At 42.6% G+C, this 25,202-nt stretch overlaps 1 protein-coding gene across 1 annotated transcript in view; it reads left to right on the top strand.

Annotated features, from left to right (window-relative positions):
- Positions 1–25,202, top strand: part of plxna4 (plexin A4) — a 252,872-nt gene that overhangs the window by 42,102 nt on the left and 185,568 nt on the right. Inside the window, exon 3 of the mRNA XM_059325536.1 lies at positions 2,631–2,813. Within this exon, the coding sequence (XP_059181519.1) occupies positions 2,631–2,813 (183 nt within the window). The remainder of the gene's footprint in view (positions 1–2,630; positions 2,814–25,202) is intronic.

Genomic DNA, 25,202 nt, shown 5'->3' on the forward strand with positions numbered 1-25,202 from the left:
AAAAATCCGTAATAGAAAATAAACCAGCAAAAATCCTTAGTTACTGACAACACATGAAAAATGTCACAATTTAATAAACATAATGATGATTCCCTAAAATAAAACCATAACCGTGGCTTCTTATAAACAGTGTTGGCATGTTAATATGTCAGAAAGGAGTAGGAATTGTATTGATTATAAATCCCAAAAAGGGGGAGACGCTTGAGCAAACATGAGTGATATTTCACTGGTTTCATGGAGAGATCCTGGTTCTCATCAGAGCACCATTAATCTGGCAGTGAGCCACATGACTCGTAGGACCTGTGGAGAGTGCATTCTTGACAACAGCTCATTCTGAAAAGGTCAGGGGGGTGGGGGGCAAGGAGAGGGTAGTGAATTGAAGGAAAATTGTCCACTTAAATATGTTCTTCCTCTGCACCAATATTCATCTTTGTTGACTTTCTGTGGCATCTCAGGCTGTTATTTATCATCTCTCCTTCCTCTTTGGCTGCACTCCTTTTTGTACTCATCTCAACCCTCTAACCATATGACATGATCTTGACCCAAATTCAGGTCGTCTCTATCGATCATCCATATCACTTCATACAACCCCCATGTTATAGCCTAAAGCTCATTGTGGCCTAGACCGGCCATGTTCCATTTGTCTAATGAAAGCAGACCTCATCTTTCCTCTGTGGCTCAGTCTGAGGCTTCTGATGATGATGATGGCCTTTAGTGAAAGGTTGTGAGGAGACACTTGGTGCTCGCAAGATTGATCGAAAGCCCAGGGGGTGCACTTCCAGGAAAAAAAAACAGAAAATAAGACATAAACTAAAGACCCCCTGCACCCCTGGAGAGCACCCCACCTCTGACAGCTCAAACCACCAGGCAACTGTAGATTTGAAATGGTTCGATAGGTTTTGAACCAAATGAAAGCCAAGATCGTATCAGTTCATATTCACCTTTATCTTTATCTGAAGGGTATTCCTATGTACCGCCAAGGTAATTTCAAGTTTAGCTTAACCTCAAATGTTCCTTTTGTTGTTAAACATTAATTTAATTTCAGCTAACCTTGTGTTTGGCTCATAATTAGCTATTATCAACCATTGCATGCTTAATCATTCATATCAGACTAGTTCTATTCATATGTATAACAAGAGCCTAATTTTAAAATTCAAATCAGTCCGCAAGGAATTTCTTTTCATCAGGTCATTACAGTAATGCTTGTGTGCCGTAACTCAACTATCTCTCCTAACTTCTGACGTTTTCTTTGCATTTTGAAAGAATGCGAAGAGTGTCAAACTGCCAAGGCCTCTCTCCACACAGCAACCCACTACACTGCTAAGCTATTAATCAAGAGCCATGCCTGCTTCAGTCCTAAACCCAGTGTTTCAAATTCATCCACACACATAGAATAATGACCAATCCCCAGCACCATTATTCTCTTATCAAAACCCATAAGTCATTCTGCCCACAGTGACTGGTATGAATATCCCCCTCGGCAGGAGCAAACACATGCATGCAAATATAAAACGTACAAAGGCACAATACATGAAACACACCCATCTGTATTTAATAACAAAATCACAGCAGCATGTCCATGCAGAAAGCATAACAGATGAAGCTCCATCAAGAGTTGTATTTCTCCCCACTCTGATTCAGATTTGTATATATATTTAGATGCATTGCAGTGATTTGCTTCAGTGCGACGATGCAGCACTCCTTTTTTTTATTTTTTATTTCACTCAGTTCACTTTGAATAATTTCACATTGAATATCTTGCCGCACTGGCATTGCTGCAGTTACTGTTGCATTGGGTGGACGGCGGGGAATTGTGCCTGACAGAGCAGCCTCTGGCGCTATTACAGAGCTCCAGCCTGACTGCAGTCTTCTTCCATCTTCATCTCTCTCTTACTCCTTTCCGCATTTTCCGTTTCTTGCATGTCAACCAACAGATGCACACATGCATACAAATGCTCACAAGTTCTCTCTCACATACAAAGTGTTTCTCCTTTTGTTGACCCCATATCCATATATCCCCCTTATATACATACACTCATACTCAAAACATTGATGCTTATTTTTAAGTTTACTCTTTCCTGTTTATTATAACAGCGGTTTATTTAGGAATTACCATGCTCATAACAAATCAAGTTCCCATACAATGAAACTGCATTCTCAATGACATTTTGCGTGATTTGCTCCCACATTAAGGTCACAGTATTAGACACGTGGTTTACCTTGTGGATTGAAACAAAGCTACTTTGTTAGGTTTAGTTAGTAAAAGATCATGGTTCAGGTTAAGATGGATGCAGGGAGCATTGATGTTTGGTTTCACACGGTACAGGAACAGTGGTCATCTGGGTGGTGATTCAGTTTTTTTCTGCATAGAGTTAAGTAGGCTTTATTTGTGATACGTCAAAGACAAACGTAAACTGGAAAAAACATATTTTGCCCTCAAAACGTAACCAACTGAATTTTTATGAGGCAAGGCTGTAGAACCTTTCCTCAAACCATCCTTCGTTTGTTTTGCATCCAAAAGAAGCAGTGCCCTTCATTTTAAATCTGTAGTCAAAAGCATTTGTGTTTTTAGTATTAATTGGGCTGAATCAGATTTGTAACGTATTCTGTTCTCTTCTTCTCCACTGCAGCTCTTAACCATCGACGATGACTTTTGCGGCCTCGACATGAACGCGCCATTGGGCGTGTCCGAGATGGTGCGTGGCAAGCCTCTCTTCTCCGACGCCGTCGACAAAATGACCTCCGTCATCGCGTACGTCTACAAGAACCACTCGCTGGTCTTCGTGGGCACAAAAAGCGGACGAGTCAAGAAGGTAAGCAGCGGGAATACCGAATGAAAGGTTGCAGAGATGGCTGAATTGATGGAGGCAGAGATTTGGTTTCTCTCTGTTAGAATGTGGAGTAAGGGCTGGGAATTGGGGACTGCTGGATCGGAGGAAGGATAGTAGTAGTGAGGCAGATTGACTTTCAGGCAAATCAGCTGAGTCGGCTCTATGTGCAGGGGGTGAGAGGTGTGTGTGTGTATGAAAGAGAGGGAGAGTGAAAGGAAGAAGTGTGTGTACTTCACTGTGGAGAGAATTTGAATGTGCCTGTGTGTGTGTGTGTGTGTGTGTGTTTTGAGGAGGGGAGGGGGGGGGGGTCAGGAGAGCCCCTGAGGGGGTTTTATTCCTACAGCCAAGCCTATCTGGTATCTCTCAACATCCTCCTCATCCACTGCACCATATATCACACATACACTCGTATACACCCAGTATCAGGAGTATCCGCTGTACTTTTCCTTCACTTTGGACTTGTATAAAATCCAGAGCCCTGGGGGAAGATTGTAGCACACATCAGCATGTTGCAGAACTTGCTAGACAGCACAGATCAGCATGTTGGCGAATCGATTAGACAAAGTTTCTTATCTGTTTCTTGAGGCAAATTGAGGGATCAGAATGCGATGAAATACATCATTTATTAAGTGACTTACTTAACTGCTTCCTATCAGCACAGGAAACCACATGAGTCATATTTGCCCTTTACAATTTACCATTTTTTTTACATTTCTGTGCAGTAATTGATAATATAGTAAGAGGAAATATGCAGTATTATTACATTATGAGTATTTTTTGGCCCCTTATGGCTCCTAAAAACCTGTGGAAATGTTTTTGCAGCTGGGAGTGTCGGCCACAGTGTTTGTGAACGTCTCTGACCATAACTGTCTCTCCCTTGAAAAACATGTCACACTCTGTGTGACAGCAAAGCCCTTGGCTAAACAAGATTTGTCTCCTCAGAGTTAAACAGCACTGGATAAGCTGGGTTTTGGCGTGTTGTTGCTTCCACCCTAGACTCCCCTCATGCCCCTGTGCCCTCCCCCTGTTGCAGCCCTTTTCTGGACTAATGGGATGATGCACTGCTGCTAGGTGTGATAGAAGAGTGGTAGCTCCTGTGCTTTTTCCTTCCACTTTCTCGCACTCACACACACATATATCGGAGGTCCATGACTGAGACTAATTTCAGGGCAGCGCGCCTCACAGGCCTGGGGAAAACCAGCATTACACAGAGAGGAGGAAAGCGAGAAGGATGGAGTGACTGAGGGAGGCAGAGGAAGGTTGAGCTGGAGGCGAGAGTTAGGACAGATGGACTTTATTCCTGGCTGAAATGATGCATGTCTCAAAGGGAGAAAGAAAGTTTGTATGTGGATGGTTGAAGAGAGAAAGATGAAAGACGGAGTGGAGGAAGTTAAACAAAGATGTGATTGAGGCCAGAACAAGCAGCTGGTGTCGAGAGGTGTTTTTCTACCGATACAGTCAGACAGGAGCGCCGGTTTTACACTGTTTGTTTTTGTTGATTACGGCCCCTGTCTGTGTTTGTTATTTTTGTTCCGCACAGGAGCAGACTGATTGAGGCGGCGGTTTTCCATGTTGTTAGACAATAACCAACACGTAGGCAGATGTTTCAAACAGGGGAAATATGTAATCATATTTAATACCTACTGCTCATCTGTGATGATGAGTGCCAGTTTGGAAGGGGAGATTTAGTGGTTTTGAGTGCTAAAAGCATTACAAGTTGTTTTCAGGGGGTTTTCTGAATTTTGTTTCCGCTTCATAATGTTAGAAACATTTCTTCCCTGTTTAGTTTCGTGCTTTTCTTCGTCTCTCCCCTGGCCTCTTTCCAGACATCCTCTCACAGCCACGTACTGGCACTTGAGAGAATCCTGTCTGCAGGATTTTGGCATTCTTCTTATTTAAACTCGACATGAATGAATATCAGATTGTGCACATTTGGTATATTCAGGAAAAGAAACCGCACAAAAACACCATGTTTGACAAAAGGTGATCAATATCCCATGTCAACACAGGCATACACACATGCACACACACACACAGCCCCATTACAACCCCATCCTCCCCTCCCATGTACATACTTCCCCTCCCCTGTCGTTAACTGTATACCATTAGATGACATCACAGGCAATAAAAGACAACAACAAGACAATAAAAGGTCTCAGCTTCAGTCCACCTCCTTCATCAGTGACTTTATAACCCCTCCACTAATGGATGTTGATTTATATACACTCCTCCACCTTACTTGTTCCATCCCTCAATCCTCTCCTCCTCCTTTATACGTCTCCTCTCACACACTGTGTTTCTGTTTTTTTCCCAGTGTTATTTATGATCTAACGCTAACACGTCACCCTGAATAAATCCAAGCATTACGGTAAAAGAGAGTGGAGTGACTTTAAAGCATTAGTGTTTGGGTGAGCTAAATGTAAGTATTTACAGGTTCACATTTATGACATCATGAAGTTGAGCTGAGCAGGAAGCTGAGTGAATTAAATTCAATTTGCTTGTGAAATAGTTTTATGTAATGGGGGTGACCGTAAAATGTTGCCAGTATAACGTGAGACCCGTGGACTAGACTGCAGACATGGTTATACTTATATACTGATAATTTACATATTATATACCAACATAATGCATTCCCTAGCCCCTAAACCTAACCTTAACTATCACAACTTCATACTTAACCCTGAACCCTACCTCGACTTCAACTAGAGATCAATAGGAGATGTAGAACAGTATTTGATATAGCAACATAGGCAGACTTTGGCGACTAGACTCCATTAACATTAAGTATGTTCATGTGTAAGACGTTTTCTCCTGGAGGCTGGACGCTAGTGGTGGTGATGAAGTGAATTGTATATTTGTTCTGAAAGATGATGATTTTGTGGGTGTGGGAAAGTGCAGCTCTGAAAAAAACAACAGAAATGCGCCAAGAGAAAAGTAAAGACAAAGAATAAGAAAAAAAAATAGCGTTTTATACGTAAAGTCACAAAATGCCAAACTCCAGCTTCAAAACCATAACGCACAAACCAATGGGTGATGTCATGGTGAGGATGTCCAGCATTAATCTCAAAGAAAAGAAAAAAAGGACCAGCCAAAAGGTTTTTACTTCGCTTTGCTCTCATGGTCTTACAATTTCAAGGTCATCCTCACAGAGGGAGTAGTACTAAACCACACACACATACATAGCGCTTGCCTTAGATTTCTGTGATGCTGAGTGGCCGTGTTGTGTACAGTGAAGTCCGTATTGACACAGTCTAAGCTGAATTTCATAACACCCTGCTGTCAGCACAAAACATGCAGTGCTGTCGAATCAGTAGAATTCTGTACATGCCCACAGCTACAGCCATGCTTGGCCTTTACTGCCTCACACAGGGCTTATAACCCTCACATCACACAGGGCTTATATGATCCATACACCTCCATGCCTTTCCCTCTCTCTTTTTGTTTCCACCCCTCTCCTAGCTCTTTTGAATTGGTTGAATGTCTCTTCCCTACTCTACTTGCCTCTCATTTCTTTGCCTTCCCTCCCTTTTCCCCACCTCTGTTTGCCCTCCTCTCATAATTTCCCTCTTCCTTTTCCCTTCATCCCTCTCCCTCCCTGTGTCTATCTGTCCATGGCTGAGTGGAGCTTCTGTGAGAGCTCTTTGATGGCTACCTCCTGCCATTGGAAGTGAATGGACCATATGGCTTCTGTCAGCCTGTCTGTCGGTCAGTTTGTGTGTGCGTTGGTCTGTGGCTTAAGGAGGAGATGGAGATGTGATGGAGATAAAAGGCTGTGGCTGGGTAAGGTTTAAACCCATTTACTGCAGGTCAGTGCACAGCAGCAGGTCAAGGGGAAAGCCTTAACCCCCTGCAGGCTTTGGTTTAGTTTATGGTCATCTGGTCAGACTACACATTGGCATGAGAGGTACACGTCTGCGTGGACACGAATGCATGATACTCACACACGGCACACAATTGCATGTATTAAGATAAGCCAACATGCATGCATCAATGAACACTTAAGCAGCCTGTGTGCACACTGTAGGACAAAAGCTAGCCAGGTATCTCCATGGGGCCGTGGATGGAGAGGTGGACTATGAGACGAGAGGGAGGTGTGGAGGGTAGAAGTGGAGAAAAAAGAGAGAGAAGGGATGAGATTGAGGGCCACCTGCGGAGGTGCTAATGCATCTCTGCTCTGTCCGTCCCAATGGGGGAGCACTGGCGCTCAATACAATGAGCAGCTAACCTTGAACTTGACACAGACAAAGGCATGGCATGCAAAGGCAGTGAGGTCGAAGAAGCTGAGAATACATGTGTGTGTGTGTTTCTATGCCCTAGATATCACCAGTTTATACAAGGCACTGCCAAAGGTGGTGTCTGTTAAAGCAGACACATTCACGCTTCTTGGAGTGATGTTACAGGAGGAGGGGAAAAAAGGAAGGGAAAACATCTTCTCCACAGAGCATTTGTCAGTATTTGGCCAAAGGCAAAGAGCAGGGTGTTGGGTTGTGACGATTCGTTCACCTCTTAACCACAGCCACTACTTTTTCATCAGTTCCAGTCACACAGAGAAGAGAGAGGAAGAAGAAGAAGAAGCAAATACACACAAAAAATGTGGGATGTGATGGAGAACAAATGGAGGAAGCATTTGTAAGAAGGAGAAAGGAGAGAGTAGAAGACATGACATAGATTGAGACAGAAAGGTGAATCAGTGGTAGTTTGGAAGGCTGATAGCCTTTAGAAGGAGAAGAGAAAAGCTTTCAGGAGTAGTGTAGAGACAGAGAGAGATCTGTCATTTAAGCTTGTCAGGGAGGGGTGGCATGAGATAGAAAAGGGTCAATTCCAACGCCAAATGGTTAATGTTTGTTGTTGGGAAGGAAAAGGTCAAACCTTCACATTTGACTCAACCTCTGCCAATTTTTCTGTTTCATTCTCTCTACTGCTTTTTCCAGCCACTGTAATCTTTTTCTTTTCACTACCTGTCTGGCCCCCCTCACAAACATGCCATTTAATTTTTCCACTCGGTTGTTTTCCTCTGACATGTCACTCTTCGTCTTAACTCCCTCTCTCATGCCTTCTTTCCATCCCAGACAAAAAAAAAAAGAGAGTCTACAGGTCATTCCTTCTGTATATGAAGATTTCCACTGAATGTATCAGTTTGTTCTGGTTGACTGTAAGTATTTTAAATAGCAGATGGAGGTCAGAGAAAATAACTTCACCCATTGTGTCAATAAAATGTGTTTTTACATATATTTTTATTTTATTTGTTATTTTAAGTAAAGCTAAATGTACATAGTTGACCAACTGAATCAGTAAAATATTTTCTTCAGTTTCACTTTCCCAAAATGATATATGAAGATAATGATCCCTATTAGCTAATCAAAGACTTTGTAGTTCAAATAAACAGCAACTATTTAAACCTTGCTGCCTAATGAGGTAGCAATTGCTTCGGCGCCACATTGATTGAAATATATGTCAAATGATTTTCTTTTGAACTTCCTACAATCACAATTACTATTGCATTTCTGTGGCATCCCCCTGTCTAATAAATGAACTGGAGCTGCTCTGCTAACTGGCTGTGCTGTTGGCACAATAGACTCCGGATGGATAGATGTGCGCTCGTGTGGGTGTGAGAGCTTTTACGTGAGATATTTATTGCTCTGGACCAGTCCCATATGTTTCGTGGGTTGATTGTGTCCTTGTTTTGCATGCCTGTGTGTGTGCACGCTTGCCTGTGCGTGTGTGTATGATGGGTTGGTTAGCCCCAGATGCAGATTATTGAAATGGGCTGAGCTGAGCCATGGTCAGTGGAGCAGAGGATTAACTGCTTAGAGCTAATGATGAAATATGCTTTAGGACGGGCAGGCATCGTGTGTGCGTGTGTGTGCGGACAGTGGTTTATGATTGAAGCCCCCTCCCCAGCCTTGTTATGCTATAAACACAACGCTCTTCAACACAGGTGCACACACTTGCACACTCTGCTACTATCAGTATCAGTACAACCCCACCCTGCAGTCCATTCATTCAGGCCAGTGGTCTAAACCGCGGCTGCATTCAGCGAGTATTCCCAGAATGTCAATGTTCCCATACTGTTAAGTATTCCTCAGCAGTCTTCCTAGTTGCCTTGGCACTGTGTGTGTGTGTGTGTGTGTGTGTGTGTGTGTGTGGTGTGTGTGGTGTGTGTGGTGTGTGTGTGTGTGTGTGTGTGTGTGTGTGTTGCAGCTCCCACACCAGCTAGCACAGCAGCACATACTAAAGCATGCTCAGTGGTGAGTTGCCATGGTAGCACAGGCTGCTCCACACACAGGATAGATGTATAGAAGGCAGGGGATACACACACACACACCATATCTAAGAGTATATTGTGATACACATGTTTTTAATTCCCAGGAGGGCTTATAGTAAGGCACACACAGTGCACACATTATGCAGACACAAAGACCTGAGTGGACATTAGGATGATCTGATTTGATGATGGTGCTGTCCACCTCACAGCTATAAGGCTGATTGAACACACAATATTAATGTGTTTGTGTTTTCGTCTCGCTGTGTTAACTGCTGTCTGTTACCCAGCTTTGCTTTGCTATTTATTGTAGAGATAGAAAGGCATGTCAAGGGGAATCAGTCAATGGGAACCCCTCAGCAGTCCCCGCCAGCCCCCCCTTCACCTTATGCTTCTTTTCTTAGCTCTTTTTTTTTGCACCATTGTTCCCAGCCAATTGTTTCCACATACATCTTCTTCTGGTAATTGCTTGGAGCACAATGTTTGCTTAGGCGTCTTTCCAAGGTCCAGTTTCTGCTCTAGATTCAGGGAGTTTGGTAAGTAGTCTGAGTGTGTGCGTTGTCCTCGTACACGAGTCTCTGTGCATATATTAGCAAATTCTGTGCACAAAATCACGGCAACTAATGAGAAGTGAAGTCCAGTAATGGCCTGGGAAGAGGATCAGAAGGTAGTGGTTGCCTCGTGTGCTCACAATCCCCACAATACTTGCTGTGCCAGCTGCCAACACAAAACACCCCATCCAGTAGCCAGGCGGTCTGACTGGGCAGCAGGCAGAGCCCGGGATGAATTCAGTCAGGAAGCCTTGGTGTTCGCTTGTAGGGAGATATGGGGTAGCGTTTGAGAGAAGAAGAGGGAGCGACGGATAAATGCAGGGAAACTGGGCATGGTTTGGGGGGTTGGAGAACGAAACTGATGTAGAGTTGAAAAAAGACGAGGAGATGAAGAGAGACGCTTAGATGGATGGATGCATGATGGAGAAACAGAAAAGACAGATGGAGAGATTCCGAGAGGGATATATTGCTGGGAGATTGAATGTGCAACACATGGTGCGAGTGAGAGAGAGGAAAAGTAGAGATGGATGGATGCAGAGATAAGGGCTAAATAATCCAAGGGAGAAAAAAAAAGAAAATTGGAGGGACATGGAAACAGAGAGTGAGGTGCAAGTAGAAAAGCAAGGGGCCACCAGGGAGTGATAGAGCATGTCTTCCAGACCATTACAGAATTTACCCATGCTCCTGCACGTACACACACACACACCTCAACTTTTCCATTTGGCCATTCAGCCAGACGCAGTGTTTAGTTGATGAAAGACATGAAGGAAGAGGAGGAAAGCAATCTCTCCTCTGATTTAGACGGAGTATCACATGGTGCTCAGGTTAGCAAAGAGCAGCCAGTGTGCACTCTGCAGCTCCCTGACTCAACAGAGTGGCCTGATACGGTGGATGACATTGCTTGTGCATTCAGCATGTTCAGCTGTCAACCTTCACATGTGTGCATAAGTGGTCGTATGCAAAAATAGCTGTTCACCTCACCCGTGTCATTCAGGTGTGTATTTATAGATGCCATTGCTATAGCCTGGCCTTATCCCTCCTTTCCAGGGCTCCTTTATAATTGATGAGCTGCCAGGGGCTGAGCAGGGCAATAGTGCGCACACAGAGACACACACCCACACACACACACACACACACAAAACCAACCTTGGTAACCAGCTGCTTCACTGCAGGTTGACACCCAGTTTGTACACACATGCACACTAAGTCACAGCCACTCGTTTGCTTTAAACTCCTGTTTTGCTGCGGCTTGTCGCAAAGGTGAGCCTCCAGCTATGAATCATGGTCCATGTAGTGTTACAGCCTGGATGCTGTTTGTGTTGCTTTGACTTGCTGATTAGCTGCAACCTCTCTTAGAGTGAAATTACACTACCTTGGAATGTCAAGTCGATGTTACGCTGCTGGATATTTTTAACATTTTTCAAGCCCTCCTCTGAAATTGAATTAGTATTCAAACACAAGGCTTGCTGTTTTTTTTATTTACACAGATCTTTTTTGACATGGGAAGCAGGAAGCGAGTGGGTGAACAGCTACAGAAACCGGAGCATGGCGGAGAGAGACTGAAGGAGTGTAGAGGGCAAAATTGTCGAGCAAGAATGATGGGTGAAAGCTACAGAGATGGAGAGAATGTCGAGAAAGGGTAAAGGGAGACAGTCTGATGGGAGGAGAGGGCGAGAGTGGTGAAATAGAGTTTGATGTTCATTTCACTCTCGTGAGTCTGCACCTATTGAGAAGAGTACCAGTATGTGGCAGACTATTGAGCTGTGAGTGATTTGAGTGGCTATTCTCCACAGTGTGTACATGGAGTTGAAAGGCTTGAGCCAGCAGAGAAGTTGGAGAGAGAAAATGACTAACTTCAGTCTGATCTTTCCGTTTCCTGGCAGTTTGAACTGTAGTTGACTCTGATGTGTTGCTGGCTCAGGGTTAAGACAAGGTTGGCTGCTGTGCTTTGATCGCAAGTATAATTTTCGGCTGCCTTTTTTAATCTCTTCTCAGTGGATGGATCGTCTGATACATGAGCTGGAAATTTTTAGACCTTGAAGGAAAAAGTATTTCGTCAGTCAAAATTTCTTTTGTGTATTAGTATGTCATTTTTTATTCAAACATTTATCAAGACTGATAAAATATTGGCATATTTTGGCTGTTAAATATATGTTGAAATCCAGTGTGTGGACACGACAGGAACATAACACACAATCGAAAATAGTTCTCTTGCTACCTGTTGTGAAGCTCATAAATTTGAATTTTTAATGAGGCTGATCCAGTCGTTTACAAAGTAATTTTGTTCTATACACATTGACAATGCATTTTATCTGAACAAATGCCTACTGAGCATTGCCAGACCACAGTGAGCAAAGTGAAAATTGTCGGTTGGCTTTGTGAAGCTGGGAAATTGGTTTTAATTTGCGCATAATTTAAATATCCATGCAGCTTGTTCTCCAGTGTCTCATACAGTGGGGAAGGCAGTCTTGGTTGAGCCCAACCTTTAAGAAGGAACAAATACTGGTAATGTAGTGGCAGGTGAATTTTAAGCTTCAACTGCACACTATTTCCTCTTCTTTTCCTTTATTTTTTAAGTTTCTACTCTTTCCTCTTCTTTCCTTAGCTTCCCAGCATCCTACTACTTCTCTCTCTTCCCTATGTTTTTCTCTGTCTGCCATCCTCTCCTTCCTGACTTCCTTCTTTCCCCTTCTTTCTATTCTAATTAACATGTTGTACGGCTGTCCAGTGAGAAAAGCTGGCAGCCTGTGTGGGTTTACAAGCTGCTGAGTGAGGGTGGCTTTGCCAGGCGAGCATGAGGCCGATATCACCAAGCAAGTTTGACTTAGTCCGGCTCTTTTTGGGTTACCTGTCTTCACTAACACTGGTGACTGGATTAACAAAACTAGCCTTGGATTAATTAATCTACAAGCATGTTCACATTAAAAAGTTTGAGTACTTTATAACTGGACAATCATTTTCAACATCAACACATCAGATGATAGTATTTAAAGGAGACCTTTTATGCTTTTCCTTATTTTCTGTCATATATATCTATATATATATATATATATATATATATATATATATATACAGTACAGGCCAAAAGTTTGGACACACACCTTCTAATTCAATGCATTTTCTTTATTTTCATGAATATTTACATTGTAGATTCTCACTGAAGGCATCAAAACTATGAATGAACACATATGGAATTATGTACTTAACAAAAAAGTGTGAAATAACTGAAAACATGTCTTGTATTTTAGATTCCTCAAAGTATTAGTATTACTTTTTTGTTAAGTACATAATTCCACATGTGTTCATTAATAGTTTTGATGAATCTACAATGTAAATAGTCATGAAAATAAAGGAAATGCATTGAATGAGAAGGTGTGTCCAAACTTTTGGCCTGTACTGTATATATATATATATATATATATATATATATAATGCTACAATGCCAGATGTTTATGTCAAACATGGCAACACTGTCAAATCATGAGATAAACATATGGAAAAGTAATCCTTGTAGGCAAAATCCTCTGGTTTCTGACTGTTTTCATCTATTTTTTCTACTCTCAGCTTGACTTGAGGCCAGATAGTGACAGATTTCTATATATGGTTTATCTGCTCCAGGCACACTACTGCAGCCTTTGCATTAAATTCACTTCTACATGTAACTACATGCTCACATCAGAGAAACCTGTGATCTTTGTTGCTGATGTTATTACTTTTCAGTTTCAGATCACAATACTGTTGAAACATTTTCAATTTTTTATCTTTTATTGTTTTTGTTTCGAAGCTTATATTGGTGAAGTTTGCAGCAGAAAATACCACTGCTTTACTTTGTTACAGTCCCTCCACTGCTACACGAAAAAAAGAACATTAATGCATGTAAGCATGTTCTAATAGAAACTCAAAGTGCTTGTATGACCCTGAAAATGAGCACAATAGGTCCCCTTTACAAAAACGTATTAAATATTAGCATTTCCATTATAATTCCTGTGCCAAATGTGCACTTACATAGTTTTGGGTTGACATAGGCTTCAGGTGACGTGAGGTAATTGCTTGGTTACATCTCCCAAACGTTCATACTCATGCAACACATCAGAGTTTTTCTCTCTACCTCGCCTGTCAAGCTAACTCTTAAAGCCGAGATCTACTCAGCCAGTTAATTAGCATCACTATTAACATTCTTCAGCCATATCAAGTCTGTGTCAGGCCAGCAAATGGGAATGTAATTATGTCCAAGCTTTCTCTCTCTTTCTCTCCCTTCTACTGATGGATCATTGAGTAGGTAACCACAGAGAAACACTCCAAACATAGCTGTCTCCCGCACACATACACACACACTTACACAGACTTCTACTCATGTCAAAGATGGCTGAACAGTTAAGAATCACCCTCTGTGGCTGCTGCCGATGGAAGACGCTCCTGCTTTTTTTCCTGTGCATTGGATGAAGTGCTTGAATTGGCATTAATTACTCTTGTGTAGCAGACTGTGAAGGCATGGGCTCTCCAACACTTAATTAACAATTCCTAAAGGTAATTTATCGTTGATTAAATGGTATAGAAAAAAAAGTTTATAGTACACCCCAACAAAATTACAGTGCATTAATTATCATTTAAATTCTGTTTCATGCATTGGCATTTGCCTGTGTGCAAGTACCAAATCATTCCATGGCGACTGTTAATTTGTGAACCAGCAGTAGAAAATCAATACAATGTCTAGCAAATGATCACACAGTGTGTTCCCGTGTAGCTCAGTGGATGGATGGCTGGTAGTAACCCTGCCAGGACTAGAGTGTACTTTCCCAATGCCATTATTATAGTATGGTAGTCATAACCAGTCATAACTACAGATTCATGATGATCAAGGATAAGTGGACATTCATGCTCTTTTCATTCCAGGGCTGGTTTATCAAAAGCAAAGTAATGTTCTCCCTGTCGAGTACGTCTCTCTTTCTTCTTCATTCCAGTCTGCACAAACTTTCATCACTTTGTGTGTAATGGATTTTCTCAAAATCATTGATGGATGACTGGTTGAAGCCAATCCATTTTCTCCCCATTGTGCATCAGTGGCAGTGCATGTAGCGCCTATATTTCTACAATAACTCTCATTCATTCTTCTCATTCTCTTCTTCTTTACCTTTTTCTCTCTTCTATATCTCCATCTCCATCCTTTCCTTTCTGACTAACCTCCCCTCTCCAAGTCTCTGTGATTTATGGCTGAGTCTGTGCAGTTATAGAGGACACACCACTGCAGGTGAGCCCTCCGCCTCCCCCCCCTTCCCTGCACGGCTGTAGCCAATCATTGCACACCTTAGGTCTCTTGGGGCGACTACTGCCCCCACACACCTTTTTTCTCTCCTCCACCTCTCTCTCTCTCTCTCTCTCTCTCTCTCTCTCTCTCTCTGCAGAGAACAGTTTGCCTCACAACTGGGTCATTCTCTCTCCTCCCTGCAGTAAATGCTAGCAGCCAGTCAGGGAGGCAAGGCTAGGCTGCACTGTGTAGCAAGGCTCAACTGCAAGGGAGACTTCTGAGACTGCAGATGGAAGTGTGTGCCGTCGAGGGGGTTGTGCTTGTTTGCATGTACGTGGGTGTAACCAAACCTGTTGAGACTGCAGGTAGCTCGAGATGGAAAATATGAATCGGAGGAGTACATGAATGAGATGTTTCCTCTTCTATGTGTTTGAATGTTGGAATATTCTGTGTTTGGAAGTCTCTATTAGCCTCCACATGTATTAAGTCTCTCGCAAACATCGGCTGCATCTCCCAGCACCTGTTTGTTTGTTTGTTTTGCTTTATTTGCACATTCTTATATCGCTCAGCTTATCCTCCCACTCATCTCACAGACACACATGCTCACACACACCTTCTAATGTAGCTGCGGTGTGGTGTCAGTGAGTTGCGATTTAGATTACTCCGACTCGCCCATTAAGCAGATGCCAGCGTAAACATCTTTAAAAGGGTCCCTGGGTCTGCGTGTCTGACATCAAGACTTTGAAGTGTGCCACAGGTACCGAAGCTGCTTCATATACACAATGACAGCAGAGACGAGAGTAAATAAATGAGATGGAAGGAGGGAAAGGGACTGAGAGAGGAACGCTGGAAGAGATATGAAGAAGACAGCAGAGGCAGGTAAAAGCAGCAAGAGAAATTAACATCTGTAATCTTGCACACCTATCCTTGCAGTCTTCTCTTTTCCTCTCACCTCTTCTCCTCGCCCTTTTCTTTTTCCCATCCTCTACACAGACCTTAATAAGTGGATTTTTATCTTGGCTACACCAGCGCTCCCAAAGGATTATGGGATTTTTCCCCTCTTTGCTGCACACACAGAATGGTAATTGGCAATCTGCAGTTAGAGACACTCCTTGTTTTAAGGGATAGGGCAGAATTGGTTTAAAAAAACTCACCTTTTTCAAATGTTGATTGTGGGTTGGTGTTATATTACTGTAGCCACTGTGCTGCCATCATCCCTCTGCAATCTGTACGTAGCTTAGAGTTCACACTGGCTCTCGTCATGTCTAGACTAAGACACATTATCAGCATCCTGTCTCAGCTAAAGGTGCGGCCCGCTCCCTTCTTCCTTTTCTCCTTTTTCTCGCTAAATCTCACCTTCACACAGAATTGGGTGAAAGGTGTGGCAGCAAAGTTCAGCCATTCAGGCTGTTTCAAAACCTTAACACACACCACACACACACACACACACACACACACACACACACACACACACACACACACTCACAGACAAACATGAAGAAACCAGAAGTAGTATACTTTTTTTCATATCTGACAGGTCCTTAATTCTGTCATTCTAATTTTTCATGACTTTGTATGGGGTTCCCTAGTCAAAAGTACCCAATTTTGCCAATCAAGTTTTTATAGATAAAAATAGAACAGATGCATAACCTGTTAACCTGTCCCGATTTAAAGGGGTTACACGAGATTTCTGTTATAAACATATATATCTTATTTTACTTTAACATAATTTAAAGCATCTCTAAAGATATATACCATTAAGTCCACATTCAGGTCTTGTCTGCATATGGCTAACTAACTTTCAAGCTCTTATTATCATATCGCCACTTCTGCCTGATTAGTATTATATAACTATTTGTCAGTTTTGTCCACAAGTATGGTGCACACACACTCTAACTCACTAACTCAGCCCCAACTCTCTGTGCATCCATGCCCGTCTTCTCTCTTTCCCCATCATCTCCTGCCAACTAAAACCCAGGGAGGGAGCCAGTGCAACTCTTCATTAATTGTTTTTTTTAGGAGCGCAATACCCCCGGAGCCCAGAATCACTAACACAAACACAATGTTTTGCGACACCTTTTGAGCAGTTGCAGGCGAGGCTGGATAAATGCACACCCTCTATCTCTCTCCTTCACTCTCTCTATCCCTCAGCCAGTGCCAGCTCTTTCCTGCTTCATATTCATCCCTGCTGTGAAACTGGACTTGTGGTTTGTTAAACATGGGTATCAAAATAGACCTACAGTGTGTTACTGTGTGTGTGCATTTGTATCTATTTAGAGGGTATGTGGTCCTTCTAAGCATTCATCACTATAATAGAAAATACAAGAGCAGAGGCACCTGTGAGAGAAGTTGTCAGAGAAGTTTAGGTAGCGATTCTATTAGAGTGTCTGCTTCCTATTTCCTCCCTCTAATGTAGCTCAAAACAAATCGGAAATGATCCAGCGGGAGAAGTTGCGAGAGAAAGCCGATCCTTTTTGTACAGCACAGTAAAATGCTCTTTTGTAAGCAAAGGCACAAAATGCATTGGGAATACCATGTGTTCCTCTACTATCTGTCGAAATAGTATCTGCCAGCATGACATCAGCCCGCACAACCTCAGTCCAGTCACTGCTCTCTGCTGTAATAGTCAAAGATGGATTTAGGTTACCCATCGCAGTGGCACTGCAGCTCCACAAACTGCAGCTCTGTATCCTGCGAGAGGTGTGTGTGTGTGTGTGTGTGTGTACACGTGTGTTTTAGTATGTCTTTGTGTTGGTAGTACCTGCCTAAATCCTCTAAAAAGCCAACATCATGGATATTTTATATCCCTTTCTCCACATCCTTGATTCCTGACACTTGAGCACCCTGGGAAATTTGACTTCCAAGGACACTGTGATGTGCACACACCCCCAACCCCAATTCCCCTTTTCTCTCTGTCTGCTTTCATTGTTGACTAAAACTCAGCGCGGCATCTCGTCTACTACACTCCTCCCTGGAGATGGAGGCCTAGTTTTTGCTCTCCATATGTAATCAACTTCTCCCCTTTCATTAAAGTTAAGCCCTTAGCACATAGAGGAAGGGGAAGAAAAGCGTAGTCACCGAATTTACTTAATATCAATCATAGAAAAGGTTTTGTGTACAGACGACAAGGACCCATAGAGAGGACCGAAGACAATATGTATTAAACATGTAATATAGCAAATTAAAATGGAATGGAGAGAGAAATGTGAGACGCAGAAGAGATGCCAAGCCTTCGTCTCATTTCAACATTCCTCCCATCTTTTTGTCTTCATCTTTCTGTAAATCTCTGTCTGTGTTTGTGTTTGGCTAACAAGCCGTGAGCTTTGCCAGGCAGGCACGTGGCTGTGGCCGTTCCATCTGGTTTGGCTCTCTAGATCTCTCCTCGTTAGGCCATTACTGCCGTTTAGTCTCAGCTGCCCGCTCCTACAACTGGCAAACCAACCAAACCACTGTCCTCCTCTCCTTCTGCCACCACCATCATTGCTTGGCTCCCGTCCGCAGTAGCAGCTTAACTGTCAGCTCCGAGTCCTGTCCAGTAAGCTCCGCAGCCACATAGAAAGTCTCCGAAAAGTAAGCAGTGTCTGCATTCTCAGCAGGAAACGCTGTGACCAAACTCTTCTGTGAACACATTTTGGGATTTCCATTCTGCATGATATTTTTCAAACTGAAATGAAATGCATAAATGCAACAATCCAAAGAAAATTTCAAACAAAACAAGCAAACAAAAAACAGGACATGGATCATTGTTGCATCATATTACATCATCAGCACAATTTAAATGTGCCTTTAAAGGTGGGTGCTGGTTAGCTCTATTTATTCTCACTAGTACCTTGTGTTGTGATACAGTGCCCTACAGTTTAGGCTCTGATTCCCTGGCGGTTTAGCACACTACAGATGTAACTGTGTGTGTGTTAGAACATGTTGGCAGGCACCCTGTTTCACACAGCGTGGGCTACAGACTTGGCCGACGAAGACACGCCAAGGGAGACACGTTCAGAAATAGAAACATCAGTCCTGTTCTCTTGTATCCAGACGGATGAAAAAATGGGAATATAGAATGGTAGCGATGGATGCCAGAGTACAGAGAAGGAGCTGTGGCCCCTTAGATTTTCCCCTCGCAGCTTTCTTCACATGATTGGCCGATCTGTTTGTCAATCAAATGATTGTCTGCTTTGCATCCTTCACCTCTTCCCGTACTGTGTTTAAACTACTACTCAGTAGAGGTTTTTAATTCCATACTCCATTCTTGCCCAAGATGATCAGGCTAGCCAGCAGCTGCTGGAAAGGCTTCTCCTTTCTGATTTGCACATAAGGCCAACATGTCTACCAGTAGTTGAATAATGAGCTTGTGGTGCCAATTTGGGAGTTATGGCGGGTGGGGGTGGTGCATGTTGGATGATATGCAAAATGAGCAAAACGAACAAATGAGGAGGAGGAATGAAGGGTGCATTCTGATCTCTTAGGAAAATGTTATTTAGGCTTCATTTGTGCCAGAAGAATGCCAGCAAAAGTGCTAGAACCCTCCAGAGCTCTGACTCATAAAAAAAGTCAGTTTTTCTTTTAGCTTATGAATATATTAAATTATATTCAAGATAAATTCTTTACCCTCCTTCTTTCATCTTATCCTTTATTTCCTTCCCTTCAATGATTGTAGACTCTAATGCTCCCTTTTACATCTCCCCCTTCAGGAGCAAAACACATACAGACTGGGTTCATCTCATAATTGGTGATTATTTTCGTCTTCTCAGTACACCAAAAGGACTGTTTTCTAAAACTGGAAGTCTGGAAGAAAAACAGTTTTTTTTTATGAAAACTCACAGTTAAGGTGTGAAGATACATATAAATGCTCCTGATAATACATTTATTGTTAAGAAGATAGATGCAGAGGATGATTTAGGCTACATCCACACTAACATTTTCTTTTTTAAATGCTTAACTTTTAGCTAACTCTTGTCTTTCTTTTTGCCATTGCTCTTCTTCCTCTGTATCCCCTGTATTAGACAATTTGCTTCCTGTCTACACCTGTGATGCATGCCCATTGTACGTGACGGACAAGTGATATTCAGGCATGTTTATATGGAGGGAGATTATTTTTGATAATGTGTTAAAATACTTGCATGGATAGGTCTTGTTTTAAAATGGAAAACATGTGTGCACAGGTAGCCTTTGCCAAAAATCTATAAGCCATAAGAAGATTTGTGTTAACATTTAAAATAAAGCTGGCTCAAACCATATTGAACTGAAGTGTTGATGCTTTTGCAACATCACCGTGGCAAATAAGTGTGGGAAGGGCTACTCAGTGTTATACGGCTCTGTATATTATGTTCACGGTCTTTGTTATGCTCTCTGTGGAGACTCCAAGCTTGTACTCTAGTGCAGCACTTTGTCCTTAGTCAGAAATAAAGCATGTTTACGTCAGTATAACTCTTTCTGGTAAAACAAATCACCCTCACACTGTTCCCCATTTAAACACACATGGATGTGTTCACAGACACACACTCAGCACACTCAAACACTTAGCTTCCTCATGTTAAATGGCCACTAATTCTCTGTATCAGGGGATTATACATAATTGATTTATGGATGAGGAGTGAAATTACTCATCAGTTGAAAGAAAAAAGGCATTTTGTCTTCAGGCTGGAGCGTGCCAAACTATACTCCAGAGTTAACAGAGGAGATGTGCTGAGCTCAAGGCCATCTATACAGCCTGTTAAGTGAATATTGTATGTCGAAAACTGGTGATGATTCCACAACATGGCAACAATTGCCAAATCTTAAGCAAATTGAATTATTATTATTGCATCATACTTAGAATCTGTCATCATTGGGCCCTGAGGCCAGTGTAATCAACTAACTGTTACTAACAGTAGTCTGCTCCATTGTGTAGCATTTTAAAGGGACAAGAAGCTGTAAATAACAGTTTTTCTTGTTGTTGGCAAGCAGGCCCATGGCTAGTAAGAATATACACACTATAAACTATAAACTCTGTGTTTCAACTCAGTGTGTTTAGAAAAATATTGATCTCAAACTATGAAACTGTCCCAACAGACCACAGTCACCTTTTTTCATCACATTTGTATATATCCCTTTGTAGCTCTATATGTGTGTGTGTGTGTGTGTGTGTGTGTGTGTGTGTGTGTGTCAACAGAAACCTGAGCCAGCACTGAACACTAACTCATCAAAGGGGATTCATTGTGTTAGCATACAGTGGGAAAAGGATCTGTGTCTACATTACAGTTGATATGGCCGATCCATTTCAGTAGAGTTTGATGTTTTCCCTGGGCCCTCTGTTAATAAATGCCTGCTTTGCTGAAAGTGGAGGCATTTCTCCCCTCGAGTTTCCTGTACTGCGATAGCATATCTAGACTGCTGCTGTTGCTAGGCTCTGTTGCCTGGCAACTATTTATCTACTATTATGGGATTCTGCTGGGCTCAATGGAGAAGTTAGCGCGGACAATTTGGCCTTCTGTTTTGTACACTATGTGGTGTCATATTGTGCATATTTAAGCTGCAAGTATGAGCATTCTGATGCAGCGGAGGTAAACAACAGCTGCAAGTCAGCTGCTGCCCACAACACATTCATGCATAAATATACAGTACAAGACCAAAAACAATAACAAAACATGCAAGGCAACATCATAAATGATTTAGATGCACACAGCGTACTCACTTGTCTCAGAAGCAGTGATAGACGTTTTGTTTGCTGTTGTCAGTGTGCAGGTATGGAGGCTGGTGGGTGTCAAGGGGAAGGCCAGGTCCTAATTGAGAGCTCAGCTATTTATACAAGAGTGACTTTTACTGTGTCTCTCGACCTGCCTGGTCCACACACACACATACAGACACACATACACAAACCTCTCCATCCCTCCAGCTGTCATCCGCCAGTCGATTGTTTCCCTCATTCTCTGTCCTCCTCAGAGGCGACTCTCTGACCTTCGCAGCACATCCATTGATAGTATTACTGTTCCATCTAATCTTACACACTCTACAGAACTATCTGCACACAAACGCCATAAACACAAGCACGCCACCATTATATCAACAAAGTCGGCATGCTCAATGTCAACTCCGGCACTATGGGCTCACCATTGAACAGGCAAAGGAGATGATTGATGTCAATCAGTGTTGAATTTGCATGCCAATAAGACTGTGAGTAGGCAGTGACAGAGTGAATAGTTAATTTCCTCGCATGCTTAAGAAAATCTTTCCTCCTCCTCCTGCGGGGAAAGAGACACTGACTGTGAAAGAGCCTCCTGATGGCCTCCACATTTTCATGTTCTGAATTTGATTAATTGCATGACTTGGAGGATTTAATGGGCATCATTTGATGGGAAGGAGAATTGTGGTGATGGTTTCTATTTGATTACTTTAGGAATTAGGTTCAAGAGTGTTGGCTGAGGTTGAAGATTTTCTCAGGACACAGACTAGTCGCTGTGAAAGTGGTGAACTATGAGCTAGTCTTGTGAAAGTGACTTATTGCATGTGACACGGCTATGTTTGTGCCAGTGTGTGTGTGTGTGTGTGTGTGTGTGTGTGTGTGTGTGTGTGTGTTTACCCAAGCTTATGCTTGCTCGGGGATGTGTTGTATCAAGCATAGTAAGGAAAGTGCTTTTACGGAAAATGAACACCCATAAAGACAATGGAAGAGATTTTGTGGGAGTGCATGAGTGTGTATGTGCATGAGTGTGTACTGTATGTGTATGTCTTTAGGGCCTCTGTCCAGGTGATGAATGATCCAGGGGGCTGAGTGGAGGAGAGTGTCCATAAAACACCACAGCCATCCTTCCCCCCCACCTTTTTCCACCATCCTCCATCCTTTCATCTTTACTCTCTCTCTAGCTAAAATACCCTTTGTTTTCTCTCTTCTTCTCCCGTCTCTGTTTTGTTTGTGTTTCTCCATGTCATGTCTGGCGGCAAACAAATGAGTGCAATATCATTTTACGGGACAGCGACTTCAAAGTTTCCCTCTGTTTGGAACAATTAACAAGGAAAAGACCTGAGGGGACGATGCAAGGAGAGACGAGTTTGGGAGAGAAAAATAGAGAAGGAAGGGAAGCACATTCAGCAAAAGGCAGACAAGTGTGTTGAGTGTGTGAGCTAGTGACGCTTTGCAAAGAGGAGAATTAGAGACACATAGAGGGGATAGAGGGAGTGGACAGTGAGTGTGGAGGAAGTTAGCTTTTCATATAGACTTGCAAAGTAGGAGGATTTATTTTGGGACGCCTGGGTTTTGTAAGTAAAATTAGTAATTTTCTGCATAAAACAATCTTAAGTGATTTGCAGGTTCAGATAGGAATGAAATGTGCACAGTTGACTTCTCTGTGCATATGATGAGTAACTGTGTTAGAAGACAGAAGTCAGTAAAGATTCAAGGAGCCTTTTGGTAAGAAACATCCCTATAATTTAGTTGTGTTCACCATAAATAGCATATAGAAGCTGAATTAAGCTTTGGAGAAATTGGGCAGCCATAGAGGAGTATTTCTTTCCAATCAAAAAGTGTTTTTCCTCTGTCTGACTTCTTTATAGCAATGGTACCTGAGATCATAGCCTACCTCAATAATAATGGGTAAAACTAAGGCCATACCATAAACCTATAGTTATCCAAGTCCCAAGAGTGTTTTATGTGATTGAAATAAACTTTAAAAACGCAGTTTACAGTGGGGAAACCGGTGGCCATCCACTTTGTAACTCACTTGAAGATATGATTTTGTTCTGCAGCACCTGTTGGCCTTGACCATTATGGCTGTTTTTCTTCAACCCTCAGATCTCAGCCAGCCGCCAGCATCCCACACACACACTACACAACCACTACACAGACACTACTTAAATGCACCGAACACCACACAGCTCCCTGCCTTTATATCATGGTGTCTTGCCCTTGTTTGTGCCAACTACCCCATACTGTGCCAACTAACAACCTCCCTGCAACCCTCCATACACAGAGAGGCTAGCACACACACAGGCAAGCGCTTCCCCCCCAAACCAGCTGAGATGAAACGGCCGCGGATCACACAACTGCTAAACTTTGATCAATCTGGCAACAAGTGTAAATAGGATCATTAATAGGGATTTAGCAAGGGGCTGCCGTCTGCGATTAGACATACGCAAACACGCACATATGCTTTTATCAGCCGCTAGTATTTTAAATGGCTCTTTTCGCTGTGCACGCACGCAGACAAACGCACAGACACAGTTCATTTTTCTGTTTCCAGAGACGAGATGCGGCATGCAAACAGAGTACCAACGGGGCCTTTAATTGGGGTGTAATCTGAAAAGTGTAATTTGCCTAGAGTGGATAGAGAGATCTGACAGCAAGAGTAGAAGAGGGAGGGATGGGAGGAGAGGATTACTGTGAGGGGAAAAAAGGGGGTTGGAAGAAAAAAATAGTGTGGATGAGCATAGAAAAATAAGATGAGAGCATGGTGGCAGGGCAAGGGAAGAGAAACTTGTAAAGAAAGTGGGATTTAGCGACAGAAATCGTGAGGGGAAAATGAGTTGGTGGCAGACAGAGAATGAGAACGCGACAAGCGGAGAGGCTGCAACATAGTGAGCTCCACATATCATGTGTCACTGGTGGCATCCTCCATTCCCCGTCTCATTCTCTAATACACAGCACCTCCTTAGATTACAGCCATTTGCCACATTAGAGCTGGTTCTAAACGAGTCTCAATCCAATTCAAATCCACAAATCAGTGAGTCTTTCCCTCCCTAAACTCCTTAGATTTCTATTGCCAAAACCAGATTACATCGCTTTTATAACCCACAAAACCCACTGCTGCTGTGGCTTTCCAGCTGCAAGCCTCTTATCTATCAAAACGGACTAATGAGTTTGAAGCTGACCGCCACCAAAGAGAGGGAGAGGGGGAGAGGGAGAGAAATGCATTGCATGTGGTTGGTTGAAGCCTCTACGAAAACACAACAATGTGATCATGGAGATACAACAGCAGGACAACTGTGATCTCCCAGCAGGGGTGAATAAGGCTTGTAATCCTAAAAAAAAAGCCTTTCCAACTCTGACTGTGCTGCCCCTTTTTCAACCCTAATGGGTCTTTTTTGCCACCATGCTTTTTTTTTATAATTCCATTTGGCAGCCTTTTGTTTGAACTTTATTGGTAAAATCTAATAGAATTAACCAGGGACTTAAAAAGGCACTGAACCACTAACGTTCTCTTTATTCATTGGGGTCGGCTTCCCTTCTGCGTTAAGATCAATTATGATGAACATGTGTTTATCCAGCCAAGGTCATATAGTATCAGTCTATTGTTGAGCTTCTCAAAATGGTTCTGACCTCAACCCTCACCTCAACCTCCTTC

This window comes from Centropristis striata, chromosome 22 (genome assembly GCF_030273125.1).
Source record: "Centropristis striata isolate RG_2023a ecotype Rhode Island chromosome 22, C.striata_1.0, whole genome shotgun sequence".
NCBI classification, from domain to species: domain Eukaryota; kingdom Metazoa; phylum Chordata; class Actinopteri; order Perciformes; family Serranidae; genus Centropristis; species Centropristis striata.